We start from the raw sequence: 16,713 nt of genomic DNA, 5'->3' as shown, positions 1-16,713 counted from the left end.
CACAACTTACCACAAATAAATGAACTTCACACTTTGAACTTTTGATGATCTTATTTTGGAATCTGAAGAATTTGTGTTTCCTGGCTTCGGCCTCGTCCTGATCCCGTCTTCTCAAAGTTACATTTTCTCTTTCGATCTGTGGCGTTTCCCGACTAAATCCTCATGTTTGCTGCCATTACATGAAGGGAAATCCCACCTTCATGTAACGGCAGCAAACATGAGGATTTAGTCGGGAAATGCCACAGGCAGGACTCGTCAGTTTAATGAGATTTTTATAAATGAGGCCCCTGATCGATTCCATTTGTATTTTATAGATTTTATTGTATTAATCACTTGTGATTCTGTCTCAACTGATTTTATTCTGCTTTGTTGGCATGTTTCTGTTTCTGCCATAAAACTGGAAACAGGAGAGGAAAAGAAAAAAAAGAAAAAGTAGAAATGAACAAAATAATAAAATCACATGAGAGGAATTAAAAACAGATAAATAGACCAAGAGCAGTAAAAGGAATACAAAGATAGAAAAAGAGACTTAAAGTATCTGATATTAAACGTACTTAAGTATTAAAGTAAAAGTAGCCTGAATTATAAGTATAACCTATATATGTAGGCTACAGACTGTATGCTATGGGCCGATCACTGGATCTGATATTGAGCATTTTTCTGATTATCAGACTCTGTTTTTGTTTGTTTTAATCTGATTGTCGATAAAAATTAATGAATTTAAAAATGTTTTACTTTGTCTCTGATGCAGCATGTAAATATGCAAAGTACCCAAAAGTCATGCTTGAGTAAAAGTTTGACTCTGTGTCGTCCTTCAAGTTTGTTTATTCAGTCATGGAAACAAAGAGAAAAGGATCTTTCTCTTCTCATTAACATTTCTCCCCCAGGATACACAGCGCGCACTATAAGTATCTGATATTAAATTAACTTAAGTTCATTTATTGGAGAAATTTGCTTTTGATACTTGAGTGTAAAAAGCACAAGTAGATTATAAATATATTGACATGTATGTATAAACTGTAAAGTGGGTGATATATCTGATATTTAACATTTTTCTAATTATCAGAATCTGTTTTTGTTTGTTTGTTTTAATCTGATTGCTGATAAAATCAATGAATTTAAAAATGTTTTACTTTGTCTCTGATGCAGGATGTAAATATGCAAAGTAACTAAAGTACCCAAGAGTCATACTGGAGTAAAAGTTCGATAGCGAGGAAGGTGGCAGGGTCCGCCACATGTAAACAAAGTATGAATCTGTGTTGTCCTTTAAGTTCAGTTTGATTATTCAGCAATAAAAAGACCTTTCTCTTCTGAAACTACAGATTGCACCTTTAATGACGAACACACGCACACGTGAGGTGACGACGTATTGAGATCGCTAAAGACTGACGTCAGAGGGGCGGGGTCCGCCAGGGGGCGGGGCCAGCCGCAGCCGCTCTCCCAGTGAATCAGCAGGAGGAAATACTGAGTTCAAGGATTTCCCACCTGCAGCCGCCGCGACCAGCACCAACATAGACAGTGAAGTATATATACCGGCGCTAATGGAGCTGCCGGTCACACTCGAGCCTGCCCGGGCGCAACATGACGCGGGACAGCCTGCAGATGGTAACTGTGGCCGGGGACCGGAGCAGACACACGCAGCTCTGCGCTGGACTCTGCACGGCGTCTCACGTGTTTTGTCTCTGACTGTTTGTCTTGCAGGTCCTCCTCGGCTCGCTGCTGATCTTCACCGACCGCACGTCCCCCAGGTGCATCAGCGAGGACGGCCTGAATAAACTGATCGAGGAGTTTCAGACGCGGTACTGGGACAAGAAGGTTTCCGTGAGCCAGCCGGACACCAGGACCTGCGTGCAGGCCGCCAAGGAGATGCGAGGCGCCGACAACAACCGCTCCGTCTCCCCGTGGAGGTACAGGTAGGCGACCACGCGCTGCTACGGAGACCGCGCTGGGACAAAAAGGCGCTCCGATATCACGAGTGAGCAGAAATCACAGTGTGTCACAGCAGTGCAGGAGGAAGAGTACTTAAACTAGTAATCTATTACTTTGATACAAGTGAAAGTCACTTGCACGAACAGTACTTGAGTAAAAGACTTTAAGTAACTGATATTTAATGTACTTAAGTATCTAAAGATAGTACAAAAATAAATTCTATATATGTATTTTAAGTACAGTCCTTGAGTAAATGTATATTTTAATACTGCTGCAGTAGTGGAGGAAGTACTCAGATCTTTTACTTAAGTAAAACTAACAATACTGCAGTGCAGTACTTAAAAGTAAAGATATCGTGTTAAAAGATTACTTTGATACAAGTGAAAGTCACCTGCACGAATAGTACTTGAGTAAAAGACTTAAAGTAACTGATTTTAAATGTACTTAAGTATCAAAAGTACAAGTAAAAGTAGCCTAAATTATAAGTATAGCCTAAAATATAGGCTACATATAAACTGAGAATAGTACTCGAGTAAAAGTATCTGATATATCATGTAGGCTTGTAAGTATCAAAATTAGTTTCCTGGCTATAAATGTACTTAAGAATCAAAAGTACAAGTAAAAATAAATAATATATGTTTATTTTTAAGTACAGTACTTGAGTAAATGTATATTTGATTTTGATTTGATCATTTACTTAAGTAAAACTAACAATACTGCAGTGCAGTGTTGTAAAAAAGTACCCAAAAGTTGTACTTGAGTAAAAGTAAAGATATTGTGTTAAAAGATTACTTATTACTGATAAAAGTGAAAGTCATTGATATAAATGGTACTTGAGTAAAAGATTTAAAGTGTCTGATGAAATATATGTACTTAAGTATCAAAAGTACAATTTTTTTTATCTGCTTGCCAATAATGTTTTTCTTCGGCTCCGATGCAGCATGTAATCTGCGAAATAACTAGTAACTAAAGTCATTAAATAAGTTTATTGAAACAAAAAGTACAATATGTTTCCAAAATGTAGTGGAGACAAATTTAGTTACATTCCATCACTGCTGCAGTTGTGTAGGAATACTGCAGTACAGTGTCGTAAAAAGTACCCAAAAATATATATCATAAAATAAATGTATTTAAAAATGCAACACTTTGGCGCTGGTGCAGTATGTATGTCATCTCCCACCTCCGAACGAATAGTACTTGAGTAAAAATCTCAAAGAATCTGATATTAAAATAAAAAAAACAATCAACTATCTTTGTGGTGCGTTCAGGAACAGCTGGGACAAATCCTACTGACTCTACCTTTAACTTTAATAGTCTTTGAATTATATTGATATGACGTGAGCTTCAGTTAGCTTTGACCACAAATGTCCTTCAGAGGGAGACTTTTTACTCTGATACTCTGAGTACATGTCAGAGCCTGTACTCTATTACTTTTACTGGATAGAGTACTTTACTTTTTAACCTTTAAAAAGATGAAATCTTTGGATTTATCCTTTAAATGGAACTGAGCCATTGTTGCCTCATCAGCTCCGCTTGTTTTCTATCTGGGTTCAGTTCAGTGTTTTGCACATAGAGGAGATTTGTGTTATTATATCTTAAGATGACGCGTTCATTGTGATCACCCAGAGCTTGTGTAGTGATTAACTTTGCGTTCTGTCCGACTGTCTCCCATCAGAGTAGATCAAGACGACGACAGGATCCCTCCCAAGATCGCCTTTGCGGAGTGCATTTGTCAGGGCTGCATCATCCACCAGCGTGAAGACATGGACTACAACTCCATATCTGTGTTTGCTTGGCTGAAGATCCACAGGAAGACAGGAAAGTGCTCCGACAACAAATACAAAGTGAAAAGGGACTTTATCAAAGTCCCTGTGGGCTGCACCTGTGTTGTGCCAGTCACACTGTAAACGTACAGCATACTCACATCGGTGCTGACTTTACATTTTTCTCTTAATTAACCAAGTTAGCAAAATAATCCATCTTGTAGCCTGCTAGTTTAGCTCAAACAGCTTAAAATGAGATCTGTCACAGTTTATGGTTTCTTGGGGAAAACAGAGCAAAAAATGGTGCTAATCACTGATTTAGACCTTTTTTATGTAGGTTAGAAAGCTGCTCCATAGCGAGCCGGAGGGAAACCAAAACTTTCGGGTTCAGTTCCAGAAGAAAAAACTCATTTAAAATCACGTAACACTTATTTACACAGCTGATTTTCAGCCATGCTTGCAGCGTGAGTTGAAGGATGATGTCGGACGATGGAGCACTTTGGTCTAGACTGAAATATTAAAAAAAAGATATTAAACTGAATGCTCTGAAATTTTGCAAAGACATTTGAAACCTGCTGATTTTATTGATCCCTTACTTTAACACCAGCAGGCTGACATCTTTGTTAAATGTCCTATTAATTATTGAATAGATTGCAGCAAGATTTATTTGATCACTTAACTTTTCATCTCGTGTAAAAATGTCTGACCAAAGATCCAAAACTCCCACAGATATCTAATGACACAACTTATTTCTAAAAAACTGCTTCTCGGCTAATCATTTCAGCACTACTCAAACCATGTAACCTCAGTGAGCCGATGCTTTCACCTATAAGCTACCAAACGCTCTTCTCCGCACTCTTATTCTTATAAGTCTTATTTTGAGAGCAGCAGTTTGCACGTACTGATTAATGTGAAATGATGTATCTTTATATGTTCATAAATGACAAGCAGCAAGAAGTGAACAGTTAAAAGAATAGTTTGACATTTTGGGTATTTATTCATCGAGAGTTGGATGAGAAGATTAATTACCGTGTTTGTACAGACAGTTAGCTTAGCTAAGCATATTTTCTGAGGGATAATGGTTAGTGTGGTAGTAGTAGGAGTACTCAGGCTGAGTAAATGTTCTTAGTTAGCTTGCTAAATATTAATTAAATTATTTAATCCATACAAAAAACAACAACCCAAAACATGTAAAGATCAGTTAAACAGATAGACGCCTTCTTATCGTCGATAAACTGAATAAGGACGTTTTTCGCTGTACAAACAGACGGAGGGAGTTCAGTGGGACACAGTGAATTTACTGTTTAATCAGACCACAAGAATTTGCTGGCTAGAGTGTTTCCTAGATGTATGTTAAACAAACGGCCAGCGGTGAAGCTGATACAGCAGCTTGTCATCTTTAGTTTCCTCAGTAAACACACCGACCTCTTCAGCTGTCGCAGCTGTATCGTCTCTGGGTTCGTTATGCAGAACGGACCAGTAGCAGGGCAGCCTGGCAGCAGCCTGCCGTGTTACCACCGGGCCTGTCCGCTCTACCCAGCGAGTCCAGAGACACTGTCAGCGAAGAGCTGCTCCAGAGGATGAGAGACCCTGAGAGGAGCAGCACAAGACTGGGGAGCAGGCTGAAGAAGTCGGTGTGTTTACTGGGGAAACCACAGCTTGTAAATAGTCGTATCAGAAGCGAAACAGACTTAACCGGAGCCGACAGTTTGAGTCAAGGGTAGAGAACACAACCAACGAAGGGAACTAATCAGCAACAAATGCAACCAGAACCATAATAACATCATTACTAGTCTTTATGCTAAGCTAAGCTAAGCATCATTGTAGCTTGACATTTAACTAGGGCTGGGTAATATATATACGATACATAACGTTATCGTGATGTGAGACAATATTCGGTCTGAGATTTTGGATATTGTTATATCACGGCGTGGCAGAAGTGTTGTCATTTCCTGGTTTTAAAGGCAACGTTACATTTAAGTCATGTCATTTTTTTCCAAACTTACCAGACTGTTGTTCTTGTTCTAATGCTCGTCTTTACCCAATTAGTCATTATATTCACATTACTGATGATTGTTTAATATTTTGTCAAAGTACCAGTAGTTACCCTACAATATTGTTGCATGATAAAGACTAAAAATATTGCGATATCATTTTAAAGCCATACCACCCAGCCCTACATTTAACTGATAAACATGAGGGCTATCGATCTTCTCATCTAACTCTGAAAGAAAGTGAATAAGTGTATTTCTCAAAATGTCAAACTATTGTTGTAAAACAGGACAGTATTAGGCACATGCATATTTTGTACAAGTTGCATTTATTCTTAAACCTCAACTTGATGAATTTAAAACACTAAAGCATCAAAGTATTTAAGCCAGTTGACGTTTTGTTCTCTGTGTTTAATGTGAAGTAAGCCTCTTTAGGCTAAATGTGAAGATTCCTACAGTTTTTATTTTTTTATTTTATTTATATGGTATTTTTATTGTGATCAAAGGTAATGTGTATTTGATCACTGAAGGGGCCAGTGAATTAAGTTGTGTTTGTTTTAAAACTCATTTGTCAAACTGTCAAACTGGAACGACCATCTTTGAACAGAGGAGGCGGCCTACGACGTTACTTGTCACCCACCTACGATGCTGTTCTCTCCCCAGACAGCTCAACAATCATTCACACCTGCGCTCACCTGGACTCAACAACCCTAATGAAGACTGGTTGAATCAACGACCCACAAGTGGCCCTAACGACTCTGAAACTCAGAGCTCACGTGTCCTTAACGACTCCCACACAGGGTGTAAAAGCCTGCGGTGACTCTCACGTTAGTTATAACTGGAGAAGCCTCTTGGATGAAACGTCTTCAGGGAACTGAAACAAGTCCAGCTGCGACGATACAGCACTGAGAATGTGAATGTTGACCTCTGCTGGATAAAAGGTGTAATACACCTCAGGAGGTTAAAATGTGACTAGTTTATCTACTACTGTAGATTTTTTTATTATTATTAGATTGTCTTTCACTGTAGGATATTTTGTGCCGTTAAAGGTTGTTTATTTTTATTGTGTAAGACTCAGGAGGGATAAATCATCTCGCATGAGACAATTAAACACTCAGATTTGTAATAACATGTCCCTTGACTGCCCCAGTGAAGTAATTGAATCTAGGCTTGTTATTTTGTTCTCCTGTGCTGCTGCTTGTCTCATGTCATATGTGTTCAACTCTGTCTATGTTCTTATTCATTTTCAACTATGCACTTTTTTAAACTTTTAACTTAAAAAATAAAAGAGTCTCTTTGAGTCTTTTGTCTGGTTTTGTTTTTTTGTACAGCAAATTAATCCTCATTTCATGCTCTTTATATTTTGTAAAACAATTAGATATTAAAGGGATCCATAAATTATAGTCACACATACTTTTATTTTTGTTGATTCTGGCGGCCCCTTGTGGACAAAAGATGACGATGGTGAAACGAAGTAAACGTGCCGAACCACCGGACTCCTCAGTTCTCTCAACCATGACGGTACCATGACCCAGTGACGGGCGTTAAGAATAACTATTTAACTCTAAATGAAAGCGTCGATGTTTCACTGATGGCCTTGTTTGCTTATGTGGGTCATATCGAGGCATCAGTGTTAAATTGAGAGATAAGCAGGTAGAAGATCTTTGTGGTACGTGAAGTTACTGAGATTATAAATAGATAATCTGTTGGTAGTTTTTGCACCGCTGCTCTCACAATATGTGGGATGTAAACAGGAAGTAGAGCCGTAGATTGTGTGATTAACTGTAGGTTGTAACTTGAGCCCCGTTAACTTTAGCCGACAGTTGATGACACTGTGGCTGAATGAGGTATTAGTACTTCATGTTTGTGTTGTACCCAGGGGTGTACAGACACTTATCACTGGATTACTGATGAAACTTAAAAATGTGATGATTCTCAGCCAACATCTGGATTTATAGAGCTTCTTTTGTGTGTGTGTGTGTGTCATGTTTTCACTGTGGTCTGTTTGTTTGTTTGTTTGTTGGTTTGTCAGCAGGATTACACAAAAAATACTCAACGGATTTCCACCAAACTTGGATGGAGGATTTGGTCTCGATCCAGAATAGACCCCGTTAACTTTCGGTGTGGATCCAGATAAAGTGATTCTTCTTTAACATTGCATAGAAGGATGTTTTTCAACATTTTTTGGTAATTTCTCAGGATGCATGAATCTTGATGGAAAAACTTGTGTATTCAGGTGGCTGGTATCTATGAGTGAGAACCAAAGGGAACTGTTGGGCCTTGGCGGAGGTATGCGCTCTACTGAGTGCTATTCTAGTTCTTTGTCTTACTTTGAGTAGTTCAAAAACTTTTTGAACTACTGGTTACAACTGGACAAATGTTAATTTTAGCCTGTATTTGTTGACATTTTGGCATTTAAAATAAGCCGAATTAAGTATTAGTACTTCATGTTTGGACTGTACTCATGGGTTTACACAAAGATATAACTTATTTTACTGATACGTAACGAAAACTTAAAAACGTGATGATTCTCAGCCAAGTTCTGGACTCATGCAGCGTCTTTTTATTCTATGATTTAAAGCAGATTAATGGGCGATTATTCACAAAAATGAGCCCTGATGCTTGTAGCCTAGCGAACCTTTGTCTCACGTGTCAGAGTACAGAAATCCATACAAAATATTTCTACACAGTTAAAGAAGGATAAAACCCAAGTGTAGCAGACAATAATGTTTATCGTCAGATCCTTACCGCAAACAGCCTGTACACAGGTGCATTGGTGAGGTATAACGTACGCGTCATTGACCCTACCGCAAAGGAGTTACCCTCCCTGAGGGCCTTCACTCGGTGGACTAACTACACAGAAATTACATTCCTTTGGGGCACAACACACAGTATTGTACCGCAAACAAGACCTCACACCTGCACATCCAGACAGACGTTTCCAACATGGATCCTGATTTGAAGCTCATCTTTGCAGGATGACCTTTGACAAACCTGTTTTTGAAGTAAAGCATCTGAATCAACCCACAAACCTGCTACACAAACAATATTTTAACAGTTGCAGCAATGATACACATCCAAGTATTTAAGTTTTTAATTAAAGTGTTGACATTTTTATATTCTGTACAACATGAAACATCGTACGTCTCACCTGTAACAACCTTGATAAGTAACATAAAGACGGCACTGCATTTAGAACGGATGCATTTATTTGTTTTTCAATGGTTTGTTGCACATGACTGAACTGAGCTGAACACTGAGGTCTTCGTCCGGTCGGTTTTGTCACAATAATCAGTTGCAGTGAATAAAATGCCCACTTGGTGTCTCTGCATGACAGCAGGAGGACAAACATACAGGTGAGACGCTCAGCGTGCCAGCAGGTCAATGAGACGGAAAACAAAACGAAGAAACTATTCGTGTTACATTTTACAATAGTTTTACTATCTGTGGTTATTTCGGATGTACAAACACTGGATGTTGCGTTACTATTTTCAGCTTCACAATAAAACAAATAAACTTAATTCATCTATTATATACAGCGCTTTCCTCAACAGTCTGAAAAAGGGTTGCAGATCTTAAATTTCCCTGTATGGGAGACAAAAAGAAAGAAAAAGAGAAGAAATGCTCATGTTTCACTTTATTTTTAAAAATTTGGCTCGCATCACAATAGAAAACAATAGATAATGTTGATCTGAGCCGAATAAAAAGGAATGTGAGTCTTCTGTCCTTGATTGACTCAGAAATTTGAGATTGGCAACCCATTCATATTTTTTTGGAAAATGCCCACTGGAGTTTGGGTTCAGCTTTCCACTGAGAGTCCCATTGTTGAGGCGTAACCTCATTTTCCAGTTCAGTGTTATAAAGTGCTTTATATATTAAGACATGGGTAAATTCATTAAACCATCACAGACGATGCAGAGACGGAGCCGAAACATGAAGACCAGACAAGACGAGTTAATGAGCGATGAGGTTGGAGCTTCTCTGCTCCTCCAAACACAGTGTAAAAAAGAGCCTAACGACCTTATGTTAGCTAAACTGAGTGACTAGCTAATGTCGTGTTATCTTATAGCTCTTTCACACTGGCCCAAAAATCCCACCGACACCCGCTAACATCTGGCTGCTGTGTGGTCCAAACAAACATTCAGTGAAAAGGTTCTTTTGGACCTAAAACGAGCCCCCAGCATCATCACGGACATACACACAGCATTAGATCTGTTCAGAAGAGGAGTGAAGCCACTAGACATTTTGGGGGATTTTTTTCAGAATTATGACGTTTTTTTCCCCCAGAATTACAACATTTTCTCGTAATTGTGACTTTATTCTCAGAATTATGACGTTTCTCTCAAAGTTATTGCTTTTTCTCAGAATTATGATTTTTTTTCAGAATTACGACATTTCCTCGTAATTGTGACATTTTCTTAGAGTTATGACGTTTTTCCTCAAAATGATGACGTTTTTTTTAAGAATTATGAAATTTTCTCAGAATTGACTTTAATCTCAAAATTGAAGCCTGAGGTAAAGAAATCAGAGCTCAGCTCTGTTAACAGTGGCCCTAATCCTCTCCTTAGCCCTGTGACTCTGTAACGACTGAGAAAGTGGTTCAGTGTAGCAGCGAGGCCACAAGCTGAAACACGTCGGCTCGAAGATAAAGTTGCTCTTTGTGCTCAAAGTGTCGCGGTGTGTTGACATTTTGTCTCTATGAGCAGCTTTAGTCATTGGCTCCTGCAGTTTGTTCAGATCAACACGCCCTGTACTGAAGTTAGAGGAATAAAATGTTTGAATACTGAACAGAGATAAGGCACCAGTCAGTCAACAAGAAATATTGTTGCCATGTTTAGTCCTGCAGAGCCACAATGCAGGTCTGTGATGTGTCCGAACACGTCTCAGAGTGTGAGGACGTTTCTCTGCCGCATCATGATTACTGCTGGAGAACGCTGTAACAGACCTGTAGGGATACATGAATGGCACGGTGCCATGTACGCTCTTACAACCCACTGTTTGCTTAAGAATATAAAATGCGGTACACTTCCAGTTTCATTGCTTTTAAGCCATGTGAGTCATGTACCTTGGACAAATATGAACTCTGCGGTCACTCCTTTTAACTTCCGCAACCTTTGCAGTCAAGGACAGAGTTCCTCGAGTGTTAATAGGCCCGCTGGCATTGAATTTACAAGTGCAGCAAAATATTTATAATTCTAGACAGTAGAAAGTCTTATTAGTCTTTGTTTTGTTTAACACTTTAAAAATCTGACAGGAGCTGTCAAAGAGTTTGTTCTTAAAGCAAAAACAGAATTGACATTGTAGAAGGAGCTGAGAGAATTCAGTCCTGGTGTCACTTTATTACTCTAAGTCCTCCTTTAGCTGTCATTTCTTCGATCAGCAGTATGGACCTGGTCTCTTAAAGTCTTCCCAGTCCTTCACACGATCAGCGTGTGCATGTGTGGTGGTGGCCACCAGCCCGGAGTAAGCACAGCGGCTGTACTGCACAGGAAAGACGTTAAAACTATACCCGCCGGGGGGGTCAGTGGGGTCGATGCCCAAGTACTTCAAACACAACCCCAAAGACACGTCTTCAATGTAAATAGGTTTGATGTGTCTGGATGCCTCCACGAGCTTTTTAGGGAGATCCAAAGACAGAACGTAGCCCAGACCCAAAGCATAAGGTGGGTAATGCGAGTTAGAGTAAAGCTCCTCAGGTACGTACCACTTTGAACCTCTATCTCTGAGGACTGCAGCTTCTCTCGCTACAAGTCCGGTCATGTAGTTTGTCTTTGGAGCGTTTAACAACATCCTGATGAGGTTGGACAAATTCAAAAACATGTCTGAGTCAATCTTCATGGCATATGAGGCGCTGGAGCAGTGGGAGTCCAGCCACTCCAGCATCACCATGGTCTTGATGGTGAGGTTCTTGTAGCAGTCCAGGAAGTCGCTCTGGATCAGGTCCTGGTGCTCTTTGCTCTCCTGCAGCAGCTGCTCTTGGAGCTGCTCTGCTCCCTCTCCAGTCTGCAGCCCCAGTAGGAAGAACAGCTTCACCACTTTGCCCAGCACCAGGCTCTCAGCTCCCCAGGTGCTGCGGATGATGTCACGGTGAGCCCTGTTGTGGGGCGCCACAGGAACCATCAGAACCAGGAAAGGCTTCTGCTGCTCACAGGTCTTTGGCTCATTTATAACGAAGTGGTACTCGTAGGGGTATTCCACTAAATACGGTCCTGGAGATTTATAAGGAACCGGTGTTGGTGGCTCAGGTTTCTGCTGGGTCAACTCTGAAGAATTTGAAGTCCGGTGTAGCGTGTTAGTGTCTGTCACCTTTGTCGATGTGGTGTTGTCAGCACGAGGGAGGCCAGATCGGCTGACCTCACCCGTCCTGTCACTGGAATCAGTCATGTCAGGAGAAAGAACCGACAAATCTGGTGTACTGTATTTCATCCACCAGTTAGGGCTCCAGCTGTGCTTCATTTCCTTTGTGTTTATGAAAAACAGAAACACTGCTCCCACCAGGATGAAGAAGAGGCTGTGACGCCGTGACCAAATACACCTTCTCCTGCTTTCTGCAGGTTTCACGCCATCCACTGTTTCCTGGCTGAGAGGAGAAGGACATAAATCTTAGAGCGAGAGTCGTCGTGTTTTTAGTAGAAGTAGCTTCAACTTAACTGAAAATTATGATGCTTTGATAATCATTAACTGTGCCTTCGATCCTTCCTTCCTCTCTCTCTGCTCCCTCACTAGACTTGTCTCATGAATACAGAAAATGATATTTAAAAGGTTTACATACCAGTGTCTTCCGTTATCAAAGCCAGTGTTCAGCATGTTGACACACGCCTGTCTATGGATTTGGGTTGTTGTCCTTTTAGAAAATTGAAAAACTTACTGCTCCACAAAAAAAAATCATGTCAGCTGTTCAGCAACAGTTATCGCTCTGTTACGACAAACTGTGGCAGCAAAGACCATTAACCTGAATCTACTGGTCTCTATAACATAATCTGCCATGTGTGTGTGTGTCTCTAGTTCCTCCTTCGGTCCAGTAACCATGGCACTGTGTCCGTCCTTCACCTGCAGTGGAGCCACACCTTTGTTTGCACCACCCCTTTACTTTGCACGAGGGTTGTTTTTGCCTCAAAGCCAATGAAAAACCTGAAATCCTCCAGAGGCTCCTCCAGAGCTGAGCTTGTGGTCTGTTATCACAGTGAATCACAGCTGTGGTGTGTGTGTGTGTGTGTGTGTGTGTGTGCGTGTGTGTGTGTGTGTGTGTGTGTGTGTGTGTGTGTGTGTGTGCTGACTGAGATGGGTGTGTGTCGGAGCCACTGAGAAAGACTTACATGGACTTTGGCATGTGACCTGTTGATATATTGTTGGACTGGCAGAATTGTTGCTATGTATTTTTTGTGCACTCATAATAAGTGTTCAGATCTTTAACTTGAATTATTAACGTTTATGAATAATCTGCTGAACGTACTGACAGTGGAGTTTGTGTGTTGTAAGTGTGAAACGTACCCAAAAGTCACAGTTGAGTAAGAGTAAAGATATCGTGTAAAAATATTATTTTAAGTGAAAGTCACACAGACGAGTTGTAGTAACAACAAAAGTTATCTCACGACACTTTTCAGTTGGAGCCGGTCTGGACTGTAAACTTTAATTAAAATCATTTAATCTACAGAAACCCAACAGTTCATCCCTGAACAGTGGAGAGGAAAAACTGGTTTTCAGGTCTGTGTGTGTTTTTTATTTTAGTTAAACAGAACGATGAAAAAATCTTGTTTTTTTCCATTATGTCGTTTATTTGTTCTAACAAAAAATCAAACTACCAACACGGACATGGATCTACTATAGTAACTACATGTCAAATAAATGCAGCAGAGTATAAAACAGAATATTTGCCTCCAAATTTTAGTGGATTGGAAGTAAAAAGTAAAACTCAAGTAAAGTACAGATAGGTATGTGTACAGTAGTTGAGTAAATGTACATAATTACATTCAATCACTGTGTTGTAATACGAGCTTGTCTGTTTTGGTATTCAGTCTGGCTGTGTGTGCGTGTTAGTGCATGTGTAGTCTCAAACAGACACCCATTATAACTCTGCTGCTGCAGACACGTCCTGTCCACACACCCGACTGTCACCTGACTGATGTCCTCTCGTTTAACGCTCACCAAAACTGAAGCCTCGTCGAGCTAACACCTTCACATTACTGCAGCTGTCAGTATTGCGGATTTATTGTACTGATACTATGTATTAGTGCTTCACCTCTGGCCAAGGTGACGGCCATGTTGGTGTCACTAAAACTACTGATAAACGTCACGTGTTATCTGTGGCACAATTCAAATGGGATAAAGAAATTGTCCACAGAGTGATGTAGTGATGATAAAAAGCCTGTGAGATGAGAATTAATTATTTAATGAGAATCTCTGTGTCAAACACAAGTTTATGATACTAACAGGTTTTGTTCATCAAGATAATCTTCACAGATGAACTCCACTTTGTGATGTTTGTGAGGTTTTCTATAAACTGATCAATGTACGAGTTGTAAAGTCAGAGTTAGAATAGTTTGTAACTAAAGTGGGCCTGTGAAGACGGACTAGTGAGTAGATGAGTCTCCGTGTTCGCTGTGAGGACGTTTAATGTCCCCGACAACCTCTGTAGTCTCATTTAGACACTTGTTAGCAACAGCTAACCGTTTTTAACACACGTAAGAGCTTTATAATTAAACTGTGGATATTTAATGAAGGATTTTATGTCGTAACGTGTAAACATCTTCAGCCTATGGCCACCACACACCTTATTTCACACATCTAACCGAAAACCAATTTAAAAAACTCACGAGGGAACTGGATGTGCAAAAATGCTGGTTTCTGTGTTTTAGGACTCGCTACTTCACCACTCTATAGAAAATGTTTTGCCTCTTGTGTGAGTTTGTTGATAGTGAGGCAGACGACAATGTGAGACCCATCAGTCGTCAGTTTCTACATGTAGCACTGCCACTTCAACTGTCCATGAAACGCTGACTGCTGTCGCTGCGTCTCCTCAGACAGAAACCGACTTTTATACTCAGAAATCCAGCTGAATAAATTCAAAGTGTAGTGACTGTGCTGAGCATGTTGGGTGGGATTTCTGTGTACAACTTATTTTAGATTATAATTATCATTTCTATATATTAAGTATTTTAGATTTGTGTTTATTTCAGAGCTGTTCCCCGTCAATGATGTTGCCAAGTGAATGTGGTTTTCTTTTATAACTTCAATTGTGCAGTCACAAGAGCATCAGTGAGGTCCAACACTGATGTTGGCTGAGATATATGGGGCACCGATTGTAAAGCTGCGCATGCTAAAATAAACAGCAACTTTTTGACACATTTAGCACCAAACCCCATTAAAAAAACATATGTGAATTTCTTAATATTACTTTTGACCAGACTTACAGCAATATTTGTGAATTTTGTGATATTTACTTCTCTTGTAAAAATATAATGTCAATGTTAAATCTAAATACAAAATCTAAATCTAAATGTTAAATCTAAATCTAAATGTTACATTTAAATCTATATGTTAAATCTAAATCTAAATCTAAATCTAAATGTATATGTTAAATCTAAATCTAAATGTTGAATCTAAATCTAAATCTATATGTTAAATCTAAATGTTAAATCTAAATGTTAAATCTAAATCTAAACGTTAAATCTAAATATTAAATCTAAATCTAAATCTAAATATTAAATCTAAATCTAAATATTAAATCTAAATGCTAAATGTTAAATCTAAATCTGAATCTAAATGCTAAATGTTAAATCTAAATGTCACGGGTGAAACTAAATATTTAGCTATATGCAAATTCACACTGCCTGTCACCGGAAGTACCAAAATAAAACTACCGAGTGCTGTGGTGGCTGGTGGATGCTGTAGCTGTCGCTAGCCCTTTTCACACAGAGAAGCCGCATTATCGCCGGAGCGACGGTTCGCCGATTCTCCGCTGTTGGTTGTTCACACAGAGCCAAGCAGCGCTGGCGTAAAGACAAACCGCTGTGTAATTCACACAGAAAGCCGGCGCTGCGGCTCCTAAAGAGGCGTGGCGTCATGTTGATGACGTCTGTGTGTTTTTTTCAAGGTGTTTCCCCAGGTGTCCTCCATTGACGGGAGTCCGCCAAAACGGCCCTACCAATGTTTCCAGCTAAGTCGCTGGACATGGTTGCAGGCAACATGAGAGCACGGTGAGGAGACGTGGTTAACAGTGCAAGAAGACCTCGGATAGCGCTTGTTCGCGTCATTGAGCTTTTATTTTGGTACTTCCGGTGAAAGGCAGTGTGAATTTGCATATTAGCTAAACATTTAGTTTCACCATGACATTTAGATTTAACATTTAGCATTTAGATTTATACTTAACATTTAGATTTAGATTTAGATTTAGATTTAAATTTAACATTTAGATTTAACATTCAGATTTAACATTTAACATTTAGATTTAACATTTAGATTTAGATTTAACATTTAGCCTAGATTTAACATATAGATTTAGATTTAACATTTAGCATTTAGATTTATATTTAACATTTAGATTTAGATTTAAATTTAACATTTAGATTTAGATTTAACATTTAGATTTAACATTTAGATTTAGATTTAGATTTAACATTTAGCCTAGATTTAACATATAAATCTATATTCAACATTTAGATTTATATTTAACATTCAGATTTAATATTTAACATTTAACATTTAGATTTAACATTAAGATTTAGATTTAACATTCAGATTTAACATTTAACATTTAGATTTAACATTTAGATTTAGATTTAACATTTAGCCTAGATTTAACATACAGATTTAGATTTAACATTTAGATTTAGATTTAACATATAGATTTAAATGTAACATTTATATTTAGATTTAACATTTAGATTTAATATTTAACATTTAGATTTAGATTTAACATTTAGATTTATATTTAACATTTAGATTTAGATTTAACATTCAGATTTAATATTTAACATTTAAATTTTGGATTTAACATTTAGATTTAGATTTAACATTCAGATTTAATATTT

The 16,713-nt window shown here is 38.8% G+C and overlaps 2 protein-coding genes across 2 annotated transcripts; one reads left to right on the top strand and one right to left on the bottom strand.

Moving 5' to 3' along the window:
* Positions 1–995: 995 nt before the first annotated feature.
* LOC311257821 (interleukin-17C-like) lies at positions 996–7,086 on the top strand. Its single transcript, XM_084353730.1, has 3 exons — positions 996–1,605; positions 1,702–1,913; positions 3,605–7,086. The coding sequence occupies exons 1-3, from the start codon at positions 1,582–1,584 to the stop codon at positions 3,834–3,836; spliced, it is 468 nt and encodes a 155-aa protein (XP_084209856.1). The 5' UTR covers positions 996–1,581; the 3' UTR covers positions 3,837–7,086.
* A 3,973-nt stretch (positions 7,087–11,059) lies between these two features.
* On the bottom strand, positions 11,060–12,067 carry LOC311257001 (beta-1,3-galactosyltransferase 2-like; the record flags this gene model as incomplete). Its single annotated transcript, XM_084352431.1, has 1 exon — positions 11,060–12,067. The coding sequence occupies one exon, from the start codon at positions 12,065–12,067 to the stop codon at positions 11,060–11,062; it is 1,008 nt and encodes a 335-aa protein (XP_084208557.1).
* Positions 12,068–16,713: the final 4,646 nt, after the last annotated feature.

The sequence above is a fragment of the Pagrus pagrus genome (assembly GCF_965226575.1).
Source record: "Pagrus pagrus genome assembly, chromosome: 1".
Lineage (NCBI taxonomy): Eukaryota > Metazoa > Chordata > Actinopteri > Spariformes > Sparidae > Pagrus > Pagrus pagrus.
Note: the sequence above shows the minus strand (reverse complement) of the source record. Positions and strands in the feature narration are given on the sequence as shown.